This window comes from Nycticebus coucang, chromosome 6 (genome assembly GCF_027406575.1).
Source record: "Nycticebus coucang isolate mNycCou1 chromosome 6, mNycCou1.pri, whole genome shotgun sequence".
Lineage (NCBI taxonomy): Eukaryota > Metazoa > Chordata > Mammalia > Primates > Lorisidae > Nycticebus > Nycticebus coucang.
In genome coordinates this window covers 71,123,068-71,136,357 of record NC_069785.1, presented here as the reverse complement: position 1 = coordinate 71,136,357, position 13,290 = coordinate 71,123,068, and the positions used below count along the sequence as shown (strand labels likewise).

Sequence of the window (13,290 nt, the reverse complement as noted above, 5' to 3'; positions counted from 1 at the left end):
CTGCAATAAACATATGAGTGCAGGTATCTTTTTGATATAATGATGTATTTCCCTCTGGGGACATGCCCAGCCGTGGGTTGCAGGATCAAATGGTAGATCTACTTTCAATTCTTTGATAAATGTCCATACTGATCTCCGTAGAGTTTGTACTAATTAACACTCCCACCAGCAGTGTGTTAGCATTCTTTTCCACCACCTCCACACCAACATCTATTGTGTTTTGACTTTTTATTAATGGTCATTCTAATGGGAGTAAGATAGTATCTCATTGTGGTTTTAATTTGCATTTTTCCCTGATGATTAGTGATATTGGGCATTTTTCATATGCTTATTGACTATTTGTATATCTTCTTTTGAAAAATGCCTGTTCAGATTATTTGCCCACTTTTTAATGTTTTTTTTTTTTTCCTTGCTGAGTTGCTTCAGTTCCTTGTAGATTCTGGATACTGGTCCTTTGTCCAATACACAGTTTGTGAATATTTTCTTCCATTCTGTTCGTCTATTAACTCTTGACTATTTCTTTTACAGTGTAGAAGCTTTGTGGGTTTTGTTTTTATTATAATTGCTTTTAGTGGGCAGCACCCGTGGCTCAGTGAGTGGGGCGCTGGCCCCATATACTGTGGGTGGCAGGTTCGAACCCAGCCCTGGCCAAACTGCAACAAAAAATAGCCAGGTGTTGTGGCGGGCACCTGTGGTCCCAGCTGCTCAGGAGGCTGAGGCAAGAGAATCACCTGGGCCCAGGAGTTGGAGGTTGCTGTGAGCTGTGACACCACGGCACTCTACCAAAGGCAACAAAGTGAGACTCTGTCTCTTTAAAAAAATAAAAAATAAATTTAAAAAAATTGAGGATTCTATAATTGCTTTTAGTATTGCAGTTATAAATTCTTTACCTATTTTAAGAATATAACTTTAATGGTTATATTAATGGGAATTTTAGATGCCCGTGACAGGACATGGAAGGAGAAGGTTTAGGATGGGGAAGCTTCTTGATGGTTTCAAACAGGCTCTCCCCATGGCTCTCAATTGTGTCTCCACCTTAGAGCTTCCCTGCCCTGCACTCACACTCACAGCATGCCAACACCTCACTCTTTCTTTTCCCTGCAGAGAATCGCAGCATCAGAGCTGGCTCCAGGCCTCCAGTATTTTGGCTGCAGCATCCACGGGCAATTGGACCTCAATGAGGATGGGCTTGTCGACCTGGCAGTGGGTGCCCTGGGCAACGCTGTGATTCTGTGGTTGGTTTCCCCACTTCTGACTGTTGGGTTCTCCTGAGGGTTATGGTGGATACAGGATTTAAAAGATATGCTGATTTGGCAGCCAGTGGTTAGGGTGCCAGCCACATACACTAGGGTTGGTGGGTTTGAACCCAGCCTGGGCCTGCTAAACAAAAATGACAACAACAAAAATAGCCAAGCATTGTGGCAGGCACCTGTAGTCCCAGTTACTTGGGAGGCTGAGGCATGAGAATCACTCAAGCCAAAGAGTTTGAGGTTGCTGTGAGCTGTGATGCCACGGCACTCTACTGAGGGCTGCATAGTAAGACTCTGTCTCAAAAAATAATAATAATAATAAAAGATATGCTTCAGGATTGGGTGTGGAGACTCAGGCGGTAATCCTACACTTTGGGAGGCCAAGGAAGTCTGAGTTCAAGACTAGCATGTACAATATTGAGAATTTGACTCCACAAAAAACTCAAAAATCAGCCAGGCATGGTAACGCACTCCTATGATTCCAGCTACTTGGGAGTCTGAGGGAGGAAGATTCACTTGAGCCCAGACATTTGAGGCTGCAATGAGCTATGATGACACCACTGCACTCTAGCCTAGGTGACAGAGCAAGATCTGTCTCAAAAAAAAAAAGACAACAACAGAAGATATACCCTGGGATCTCTTTGTCCCTTGTCTTTAACAATCATCAGCCAAACTCACCCTTTTCTTATTCCATGCTGATTACAAATTTCCTTTTCATAGAATCACTAAAAGTTACCTTGAGGTCCTTGAGGTCCTCAAAAGCCCCTCGTAGAATTTTCCCTAAGAGTTCTAGCTACTTGGGCTTTTCTTCTACTTCAGCTTTTCAAATCGAGCAGCGTATTTTTAGCAGCTGGGAGGATCTTTCCCTCTCTGCTACTGTGGAGGAGTGCTTATGTAACAGGGAAGTTTCTTTCTTCCAAAGCCCTCAATGTTTCCTTTCCTTTATTTGGGGCCTTGTTTTAATGCTTTCTAAAAGCCCATACATTTTACCAAGTGTTGGCTACTTTTTAAGCCAAAAAATTTTGAGTTTTTTTCCATATATATTGATGAGATATTTTTCATCATAAATACAATAACGTGAAGACAATTTGTGAATTAGTGTATTGGCATATTTCCTCCCAATCTTGTTTCCCACCTACTCATAATTTTATGTAAAGGCAATCATACTTTTCATATAGCTTTGAAAGGGCTTTAAACAAAAATATGTGACTTTTCAGGGGGAATAAAGGAAGGATGCTCTCCTGGTCCTCAAGAATATTACAATCCTGTAGGGAAATGTCTTTGCCCAGGTGCCCTAGAAAACAGGGCCTGAGGCAAAAGCCTCTGTGTGAGTGCCGTGGGAGCCTCAGTCCCAGAGGCAGGAGTGAAGCAGAGAAGAAGGAGGGCGGATACTGAGCAAGCCAGCGTCACCTCGCTCAGCATCTCAGCATCTGCAGAGCGGCAGCACAGAACAGCCCACTGTGCTGGAGGAAGGGCAGCAGCAGACTTGCCAGCTCCTTCAGATCCCTTCACAGCCAAACATCCACTGCTCCCCACTCCCAGGCCCTGCCCTGGCCCGCTGGGCAGCAGTGGAAAGCAGGGTTTGTGCAGGTCCAGCCCAGCCAGTGCATAGACATGTGGTCTCTCTTTGAAGGTCTGTGCCATACGTGGGGCTCTTAGGTTTTGGGTGGTGGTGGCAGCAACAGCAGCCTGGAAGGCATAGCAAAAGTATTCACCCTGTAGGTTTCAGCAAAGAAAACAAGACAGTGACCAAGGCCTGGGGTAGAGGATAGACGTAGCCTAGCAGGTCTTTAAAACGACACATAAACTTCTTTGTAGGAAATGACAGATTTGTGTATACCCAAAGACACTCGGTCACACGAAAGGGAATTGGTCAAACTCTAGCTTCTGCATTCTAGACCTATGTGCTACCTATACAGTGATGAAATTGTGGGCCAAAGCCCTTGGGGAAGACTTTATGGTCAAACCCTGAGGTTCGCAAATGTGACTGTCACCCGGGAGCTTTTAAAACATCATTGCTTGGGCTTTACCTGGCCAATTAAAACTGAATTCTACTGGAGAGACCCAGGCAGCAGTTAAAAGTCCCCAGGCCATTCCAATGGTTTAATGGCTGATTTAACCCAGTGTTTGCACCATGCTCTACACTGCCAGAGGCATCCTCACCCACCTCCTTGTTCTCTCCAGCCCCTACGAGAGAGGTCATGTGACCTGCCAAGGTCCAGGTAAGGACATAGTGGAGCCAAGACTCAAATCCATGCCAGTCACCTTGCTAAGAAGAGCAGAGCGTTGGCACATACAGTCATTTGAAACTTGAAACATACAAATCACACTGCTTATATTGTATTTTGTACAAATCCATGGCTTTTAGAGGCAATAAGTTTCCTTTCCTAATTAGGTTTGACTAGACCAATGTAAGAGTAAATTTGTATTTCCTTGGCCACCTGGCGGGAGCATCGTTGGGGTGGTTGGGGAGGAATCTCTAGCATAGTCTGCACACCAGGAATCACGTGAGGAGCTTTAACGTCTTGCTCTTGGAAGTCCACATCATCACCTGAGAGCTTGTTGGAAATGCAGAACCCATGGGCGGCACCTGTGGCTCAGTCGGTAAGGTGCCAGCCCCATATACCGAGGGTGGCGGGTTCAAACCCAGCCCCGCCGAACTGCAACCAAAAAAAAAAAAAAAAATAGCCAGGTGTTGTGGTGGACATCTGTAGTCCCAGCTACTCAGGAGGCTGAGGCAAGAGAATCGCTTAAGCCCAGGAGTTGGAGGTTGCTGTGAGCTGTGTGAGGCCACGGCACTCTACCGAGGGCCCTAAAGTGAGACTCTGTCTCTACAAAAAAAAAAAAAAAAAAGGAAATGCAGAACCCAGCTGCAGAACCAGGCACAGTGGCTCATGCCTGATACCTGAGTACTCTGGGAGGCTGAGATAGGTGGATTGTTCAAGCTCAAGAGTTTGAGACCAGCCTGAGCAAGAGCAAGACCCCATCTATACTAAAAAGAGAAAAACTAGCCAGGCATTGTGGCAGATGCCTATAGTCCCCGTTACTCGGGAAGCTAAGGCAAGAGGATCACTGGAGCCCAGGAGTTTGGGGTTACTGTGAGCTGTGACGGCTTAGCATTCTATCCAGAGTAACAGAGTAAGGCTCTGTCTAAAAAAGAAAAGAGGGGAGGAGAGGAAAAGAAAAGAAGGGAGGGAAGAAAAAGAAATGCAGAACCAGAGCCAACACTTGGGATGAGAATCTGCCTCCACCATCAGGGATGTGCAGACAGTGGAACCGAGAAGCTCGGCTTTAGAGCACCCTGATGCCTGATTCTGACTTGGTTTGGCCTGGGGTATAGCTTAGGCAGCAGGAGTTTTTAAAGCTCTTCGGATGCCCCGAATACATATACCTGGCTGGGAACCCCTGCTGTCAAAGGTGTTATAGGGCTAGAGGTCAACAGTGGGCACAGCCTCTAGGAAAACAAGGAAGGCTACCTCAGGCACCGTGAGGTTTCCAGGCCCTTACCACCCGCTACCCCCATGCTGTCTGGCCAAGCCTCTGATACCCAGATCCCCTCTCCACCCTCCACCTCACCTCACCCCATCCCACCCTCCAGATTCCACTCACTGGCCTCCTCCTCCAGGTCCCGCCCAGTGGTTCGGATCAATGCCAGCCTCCACTTCGAGCCCTCCAAGATCAACATCTTCCACCGGGACTGCAGGCGCAGTGGCAGGGACGCCACCTGCCTGGCCGCCTTCCTCTGCTTCACGCCCATCTTCCTCGCACCCCATTTCCAAACGGCAACTGTTGGTAAACCGGGGCCCCCTCCCCTCCTGACCCTGTAGCTTCAATCTTCCCCTGGACTCTGTGTCACTCTGGGTCAAAATCTGGGCTTTCCCTGAAATGGATACTAAGTGCTAGATGGATAGTAAGTCACCTCCGATGACTGCCGGATGCCCATTTGATGCTCTAACATCAAGGGGCAAACAGGGGATGTCATGCCGGGGTGAGGGTAGCAGTGAGCAGGGTGACCAAATGAGAGAGCAGATTGGAGAAGGAAACAGTCTGAATGCAGAGTTTGGATCAGAACATGGGGCTGAACGCAGAGGAGCAAGGTGGTGGGCTATGGAAGCCTTTTCTGGACACAGAAAAAGAGTACGATCTAGGAGTCCAACAGAGGGGAGCTGGGAACAAGGGGGCCAGACCAGTGAGGCCCCAGGAGCAGAGGTCCCTGCTCAGAAGTGGCTCTGAGTCTGTGGCAGGGCAATTTCCTTCTGAGAATCCATCACTCCATGCTAAGCTAGAGTCAGACGCCTATCCACGACAGTCCTATCTACGACAGTCCTGGGCCCAGGCAGCCCTAGGAAGTGACAGCAGCAGGTACCAAGACCTGACTGGGCCAGCACAGGGAATGGGACTGTAGGTGACATCCCACAGCCCAGGAGCAGGGCCAAAGAAGACAAGGGTGTCCCGGGGAAGATGAAGACAAAGGCGGGCCTGGGTGGCTCTGCCCTTCTCTTTCAGTGTCCATCCATGAGATGAGAGAGACACAAGGCCTGGAGGGGTGAGTGGGTACAGAAGAAGAGACCACACTGCTCCTGGAATTGGCAAAAGATTACCCCAGTTTAAAGGGAGGCAGTTTCATGCCTTGATGACCCAGAACTGAGTCATAGACTTGAGGAGCCAGCAGGAGGGGCCTGGCCAGCCCTCCCCAGTGGCAGAGCCCCTGACCAGCCCTGGCAGGGACCCCAGGCCAGGCCAGGGAAGGGAGCGGTGCAGAGGGGTGTTGGCACAGCCCGGGCTCGATGCAGCACCACCCAGCCTCCCACCTGGTCCCCTCTCCTCTGTGGCATGGACCTCCATTTCTTCTCCCCTCTTTCTCCACTCCTTCTTCTCTGCTTCCATCCTTTACCCTTTCTCACACTTGCTCTCTGTGTGGGAGTTTCCCACCCACGCTGGCTCCTGTTAGGCAAGAACAGCAGCCCTTACTTGGCCAGCCTGGGGGACTTCCTGGATGAGGCAGACTTCCCAGCAGCTATTTTAAGGGAAAGTCAGACAGTCTTAGGAGGGAATGCGGCTCACTTTGGTGGTCTGGTCAGCTTCCCTCTCCTCCCCAGGCATCAGATACAACGCCACCATGGATGAGAGGCGGTATACACCGAGGGCCCACCTGGACGAGGGCGGGGACCGATTTACCAACAGAGCAGTTCTGCTGTCCTCCAGCCAGGAGCACTGTGAGCGGATCAACTTCCACGTCCTGGTAAGCCTGGCAGCCCCACCAGCAGAGCCCAGGCTCCCACAGGAAGAGGAGCCAGCAGCACCTGCTGTGGGAGAGCCCACTGCCAAGCTGGTTCTAAGCCCCCCACGGACCCTGGAGGCCAGTGGGGGCAGTGTTCAGAACTCAACCATTCCAGATCCCACTTCATGCCTCAGAAAGAGGCTACCACCAGGACACACTACTGAACACCTCCCTGTACCACTCTCCAACCCCCACCCCCAGCTCTCAGATGCTCAGGGGAAGGAGATGGGTTTGCTGAGGTCTGTCAGAGAGAGGGGTCAGTGAGCAGGGCGAGTGACTCCAAGCAAGGGATAAGTGGGCATCAGCTGAAGATGAAGACCAGACAAGGTGGACAGTGTATGGACAAGCCAAGCTGGGAGGAGGAACAGAGAGGGGACAAGTGGTGTCACAGCAGGGCAGTGGCCTGGTGCTCTATTTCATGGCTAGAGAAGATGAGAAATTTGCCTCTACCCAGAAACACCAGATACCCAGGTCACAGCTCTTACATCAGAGATGCAAGCGGCAGGCACTCAGAGCCACATGGCCCCAGGCAGGAGCCGGTGAGAAGCCAGTGGATCTGTTAATGTGGCGCCCTCTGACGTGTGTGCGCGGCAGCTCACACCATGGTCCCACACCAGTAGCAACCTTGTCACTTGGGAACCTGGTGGAAATGTGCTTGTTCCAGCCCCATCCCAGACCTACTGACTCAGAAACTGTGTTAACAGGCCCCCCCCCAGGGATTGTGATGCCAACTCAGGTTTGAGAACCACTGCCTTAATACCCAAAAGCCACTCACGTCAGGGCTCGCAGGTTCCAGGGGAGATTTTTAGACAGATCAGAGCAATCCCCCTTCACTTACCACCTGTGCTCAAGACCAAGCTGAATGCTCTGTCCTATTCACATGTCTGTTCATTCATTCATCATTTCAACGTTGTTGAGCCCTTATTACGGTGGCAGGATTGTGCTGAGAGACTTCTGGCCTATTCCATGCTAGGGAGGGAAGACTCACACAGTCAGATGGTTCGACCCTGTGGGAGCAGTGGCGGTAACAGGTCTGAGCAGTGGCGGGGGTGAGTGGGGGTGGTGGTGCTGACAGGCTTGCTGCAGGCCGAGCATCAAGTGATGGGGGCCTGGCCCTGAAGCAGAAGCTTGTTGAGGCAGCTGGGCAGGCACACGCTAGGCTCCCCTCTCTGTCCCCCTGGGAGCCTCCACTCACCATGGACTCACCAGATGGCCAACAGTGCAGCTGCCCACTCCCCTGGCCTTGGGGAGGTGGGCATTCTAGCTCAACATCAGTGGTTCGGGCCCAGAAAATAATGTTCCCTCCTCTCTCATCCCTGCTGTCTTTTACCTCATAGGATACTGCTGACTACGTGAAGCCAGTGACCTTCTCAGTTGAATATTCCCTGGAGGACCCTGACCACGGCCCCATACTGGATGACGGCTGGCCCACTACCCTCAGAGTCTCGGTACAGCCTGGCATGCAGGGCACTCACCTCTGGCACATCCCCAGCCTCAACCCCAACCTCCTCCCCAAAGCCCAGGCCCGCTGTGTGCCAGGCCCCAAGGAGTCCTCTCCCCAACACACCTTCCCATCTCTCATCCCAGCAAACCCACAGCATGGCTCCCTCCCCCAGGCTTCTCAGGGGAGCACTGGAGAAATACAGAGAATCATAGGATCAGAAGAGATATGAGTTCTCTATCACCCACTGCCCTCCTTTGCAAACACCAAAGCTGTGCTGGTAGAGCAGGCAAAAAACATTTTTTTGAGACAGAGTCTCACTCTATCACCCTGGGATTGAGTGCCATGGCATTGTCAAAGTTTACAGCAACCTCAAACTCTTGGGCTCAAGTGATCCTCATGCCTCAGCCTCCCAAGTAGCTGGGACTATAGGTGCCCACCACAACCCCCAGCTAATTTTTTCTATTTTAGTAGAGACGGTTCTCACTCTTGTTCAGGCTGGTCTTGAACTCCTCAAGTGGTCTGTCCTCCTCAGCCTGCCAGAGTGCGAGGATTAGAGGCGTGACACGCAGCACCCGACGTGGCAGGCAAAATTTATGAAATAGAATATCTAATGCCTGCGCCTTGAGAATTTAGGAAACAACTTCAACACACACTGTGCTCATAACCCAAGACCTCTGTGATGTGGTCACTGAGCGATGGCTCTGAGTGATGCAGAGACCAGACAGCAGGTGATTTTAGAATTATACCAGGTCCTACTCCAACAGCAAGAAAAGACTGCACAGGTCACAGCAGTACCCGAGAACCCTCAATTCTTGCCCCTCACCCCCATGGCCCATCTCCAGACCTCCCACACTCCTCCGCCAAACCTTCGCCCTTCACGCCTCCCCTTTTCCTGTGCATCTGCCGTCAGCTGCAAAGCCAGCTCCTTCTTTAGTGAGCCAGGAGAGGGGCCAAGCCGGGCACACTAAGTCACCTTTTTCCCTATCACAGTAATTACAAATTGACCGTAGCACATGAATGAGTACCTACCTCATTCTGCAAACGTACTGAGGCCCACAATGCAGACGGACATGCGGGCTATTCCTGCCCGACACTGGCGATCTCCATGAGAGGAGACAAGGAGCGTCACAGGCCAGGCAGGAGCAGCCTGAGGGCGGAGGAAGTATAATCAAGCAATGAGTGAGGAGGCAGGGGGCCTTCCTGGAAGAGGTGGCTTTCAGCTGGACTTTAAGGGATAGGATTTCAGAGATGGGGAGGATGGGCTTTCATCCCAGGAGAGCTGACGGTAGCACCAAGACTGGGAAACGGGAAGAGCAGGGTGAAGGGACGTGGAAAGAAAAGGAGAAAAGAACTCTTCTTCAATAGAGCTGAAGAAGAGTTCGTGGCATAATGTGGAGGGCTTTAAAGAGCAGCTACCTTCCTACAACTTTTGTTCATCTGGATTTCTTTCTAGCCCCCAGCAAACGAGACACATTCTTCTCATCACTCCACAAATTGTTAAGACTTAAGTCTCTACTAAATGCCTGACATTGTTCTAACACCATGATAGGCGTAAGCTGTTTCATATAATTGAGTGCAGCAGTTGCTTATTACATCAAATTCTTTCTTTTAATTAGCTGGATAGAAATTTTTGCAAAAGTTACTATATAGTTCTCAGACTTCCTTACCCAGTATGGTGGCTGGGAGCAGGGAGTGTTTCACTGCAGACTTGAACTCAGCAGGATGAACTTGGGTGCTGGAATACAGTGAGGCCCCCGTCTGGGACTATGTCACTGTCCTGAGTGTCGTCTGCCCTGCCTATACTGTGTGGCTTTGCCATCAGTGTGCTGGGTGTGGCCGCAGCTGCGCAGTGTGGTGGGGAAGCCCAGGGGCGAGCTTGCTCACAGATATGAGTAAGGATGGGGAAAGTAACTTTGAGGAAAGTTAGTGAATTTAAGATACGTGTGGCCTGGGTTTGGGCTGTGTCCCTGGTACTGGTAGTCCTTGCCCCTCAGCTCTAGGTTTGGATATGCAGCTCCCTGCAAGCACCCAGACTGAACCGGATACGATTAATCCCACCTCTGAGGTCACAAACCTGGTCTCTTCCCTCCACACCCATGACCGCAGTAACTCCAGCACCATCCCTTGCACGAATGCTGCAGCAGCCGCCTCAAGGTTCTTCCTGCCTCTGGCCTTGACCTTTCCAGCCCACACTCCCACAGCAACCAGGGGCACCTTCGATCTGCAGGTCTGGCAGGACACTCCCTGCCTAAAGATTCCTGGACTCATCATTTGCATGGCCCTGTAAACACTGCCTCCGACCATCTCTTTATTTCCTCCACCTCTGTGTCTCTTATTCCAGCAACACTGAACTGCCTGTCATTTCCCAAACTCACCATGCCATCCTGCCCTAGGACCTTTGCACAGGCTTGCCCTTCCTCCTGGACTTACTTCCCTTTCCCTCTGGTCCACCCAGCTAATTTGATTGTCTTTAAGAACGATGACCTACTGTCCCTCCTTTGAAGCCGCCTCTGACTACCTACAGGCCAAAATAGCTGTTTCTCCCGTCTGCCTCTCTTATTTCTCATACATAGTTCTTTTTTGGTTTTTTGTACATTTCACACTATAGTTATTTGTTCACATACCAATCTTCTGTACGAGCTGCGGATAGAAACTGGGTCTTCCTCATCCTGTATCCCTAATACCAAAGGCCTTGCCCCCCCTCCCACAGTAGATGATAAATAAGTATTGACAAGATCTGTTCTGCTGGGTGAGTGGGGGGAGGGGGTCCAGTGCTACCAGCTCAGTTAAGAACTGGAGGAGAAACAGGAAGAGCTGAGTTTGGGGCCATGTTTTAAATAGGGAAGCATCTATGCAAAAGCATGAGAAAAAGTAGTGTGCTGTCTGGGGAAGGGGCAGGCCAGACAGTGATAGAGGCAGAGTCCAGTGTGCTCCAGGGGTGAGGAGCCCACAACAAAATCGAGGACTGGAGGCTATGGCTACCTAGCCCAGATGCCCACACCTGGCTCTCCCTGGCCCAGGTACCCTTCTGGAACGGCTGCAATGAGGACGAGCACTGTGTCCCTGACCTCGTGCTGGATGCCCGGAGTGACCTGCCCACAGCCATGTGAGTCGGCTCCTTCCCCTTCACTGCTGGTGGCTCTGGGGCTCCCAGGACCCCAGGTTGTTTCCTGCACATTTTTCTCACAGGCATCATGGGTCAAACACTGAACCTGGAATCTGGGTTCTAGCCTAGGCTTTGCCTCTAACTCCTGTGTGACCCCAGGACAGTCCCCTCCCTTCTCTGGGCCTCAGTTACCTCCTTTGTAAAACAAATACTACTAAGTCGAATCAAATCTCTATACATTTTGTTTAAAAAAGAAACCTTTGCTTTGGAGCCACATTATAAAACAAAAAAGGTAGAGACAGGGAACCCGGAGTTCTGGGTGCTTGCCCTTCCCCCCGGGATGAGGTGACTTCTGGGATCCATTGGCTGAATGCCTGGGCATCCCAATCCCTGCGATGGAAGAATGCTAAGGAGATGAGCAGAGGATGAGCAGGGGACCCAAAATCCCCAGGAAGACACAAACCAGCACATAAGGAAAAATAATGAACAACACCATTTGTTAAATTTATTTAATATACAGGGTGGCCATAAAGTTTGTGTGCAATTTAAATAGTTGTGATTGCACATGAACTTTATGGCCACCCTGTATTTTCTAATAATTTATGCTCGACTTTTACTCAAGTATGAAATGATTTAGATAGAAGATATATATTCCATGACACAGACAATAAATGAAAATAGCACATCCAAATACTGCAGAAGGAAAATGAAGCACATATTTTAACCTTCTAGCCTAGTAATCAGGATTATCACTATGTTTAGCTCTGAGCTTCCTGGCAGCCAAGGCCAAAAGGGAAACATGAGTAGAATGATGCAGGGGTAGTGAGGTCAAACAAGAACTCTGGGTTCAAAGAAGGCTATGACCCGTGTGGTAGGAAGACTGGGGCTTTGGGGCAGGATATGATCTTGCAGGTTAGGCTCTTTCCAGCCCTGCCATCCATTTCACTTCTTCTCCCAGTGGCCATTCCCATGAGCAGAGGCCAGCCAAGGACCCATCTCTCTGCCCCAACCCTGGGGCTCCGCTTCATCCCTGCATTCCCCATTCCGCCTGCCTGAGCCCTGGTGCCTCTTTCACAGGGAGTATTGCCAGAGGGTGCTGAGGAGGCCTGTGCAAGACTGCTCCGCATACACGCTGTCCTTTGACACCACCGTGTTCATCATAGAGAGTATGCGTCGGCGGGTGGCAGTGGAGGCCATGCTGGAGAACAGGGGCGAGAATGCCTACAGCACAGTCCTAAATATCTCACAGTCAGCAAACCTGCAGTTTGCCAGCTTGATCCAGAAGGTAAGACTTTAGCCGCCTGCCTGATGCAAAGAAAAGGAAGGATCCTGGCTGCTGGTGGGAAATCAGCTGGGGAGCCAAAAATACCTGCAATACCTGCCTCCAGACTTGCGCTCTGGAGATCCTAACTGACTTGGTCTGGGGTGGGGCTGGCCAGCAGGAGGCTCTTAAAGCTCAGCCAGAGCTGAGAGCCACTGGGCTGGGTGAGTCTGAGGGCTTCAGGAATGCCACCCTCTCCTGCACCCTCATCAGAGGCACACACACGCACACGCACAGCACATGCACACCCGCCTGCCGTTCATCCCCCAGGACTGCTCAGAAGGGCCTCCACCACGACTCAGAGCTGGTGGTTCCCACTTTAAAACATCTGGACATTCCCAGCTGCTGTCTCAACAGATTCTAGACACCTCATAGTGGCATTCCCCTGCAGCTTCTCCCCTCAGTCCCTCCTACCCCCACCAAGGGCCCTGCTGGCTCCCACCATGTCCTCTACCTGGCACTCCCTTTCTCCTTTTCTGGAGAAGCCCTCGGTCCCATTTGGTGACCGCCCACGTGCTGCCCACTTAAAATATCCAAGCACCATGTTAACATTCAAGGTGCATTTAACCCTACGACACCCTCTGGAGGTAGCAGTGGTGCTGGTGGTAGCAGCCAGAGTGAGAGCGGAGGAGGAAACAGGCATGAAAAGAGGTTAAGTGGCCCACTTAGTACCACACCACTAGTAAGCAGCAGGGCAGAATACCCACCCCGAGGCTGGACCCTGAGCCTGCACTTTGTGACAGCATAGTCCTCGTGTCATGCAGCATGGGATGTCTTTCCTGAAGCCCCGAGAGGCCATGGAGGCCCCTCCAGCCCTGCAAAGCCTCTGGCACAGGTTCACAGGTGCTCTGAGGAAATCACGAGTCTCTGAGCAATGCCCTGCCCTGT

General features: G+C 50.9%; 1 protein-coding gene across 2 annotated transcripts in view; it reads left to right on the top strand.

Annotated features, from left to right (window-relative positions):
* ITGA11 (integrin subunit alpha 11) overlaps positions 1–13,290 on the top strand; it is a 114,850-nt gene that overhangs the window by 88,289 nt on the left and 13,271 nt on the right. For both annotated transcript variants that reach the window (XM_053594146.1, XM_053594147.1), the window contains 6 exons: positions 1,105–1,235; positions 4,876–5,042; positions 6,350–6,492; positions 7,869–7,979; positions 10,996–11,081; positions 12,159–12,366. In XM_053594146.1, the coding sequence (XP_053450121.1) occupies positions 1,105–1,235; positions 4,876–5,042; positions 6,350–6,492; positions 7,869–7,979; positions 10,996–11,081; positions 12,159–12,366 (846 nt within the window). The remainder of the gene's footprint in view (positions 1–1,104; positions 1,236–4,875; positions 5,043–6,349; positions 6,493–7,868; positions 7,980–10,995; positions 11,082–12,158; positions 12,367–13,290) is intronic.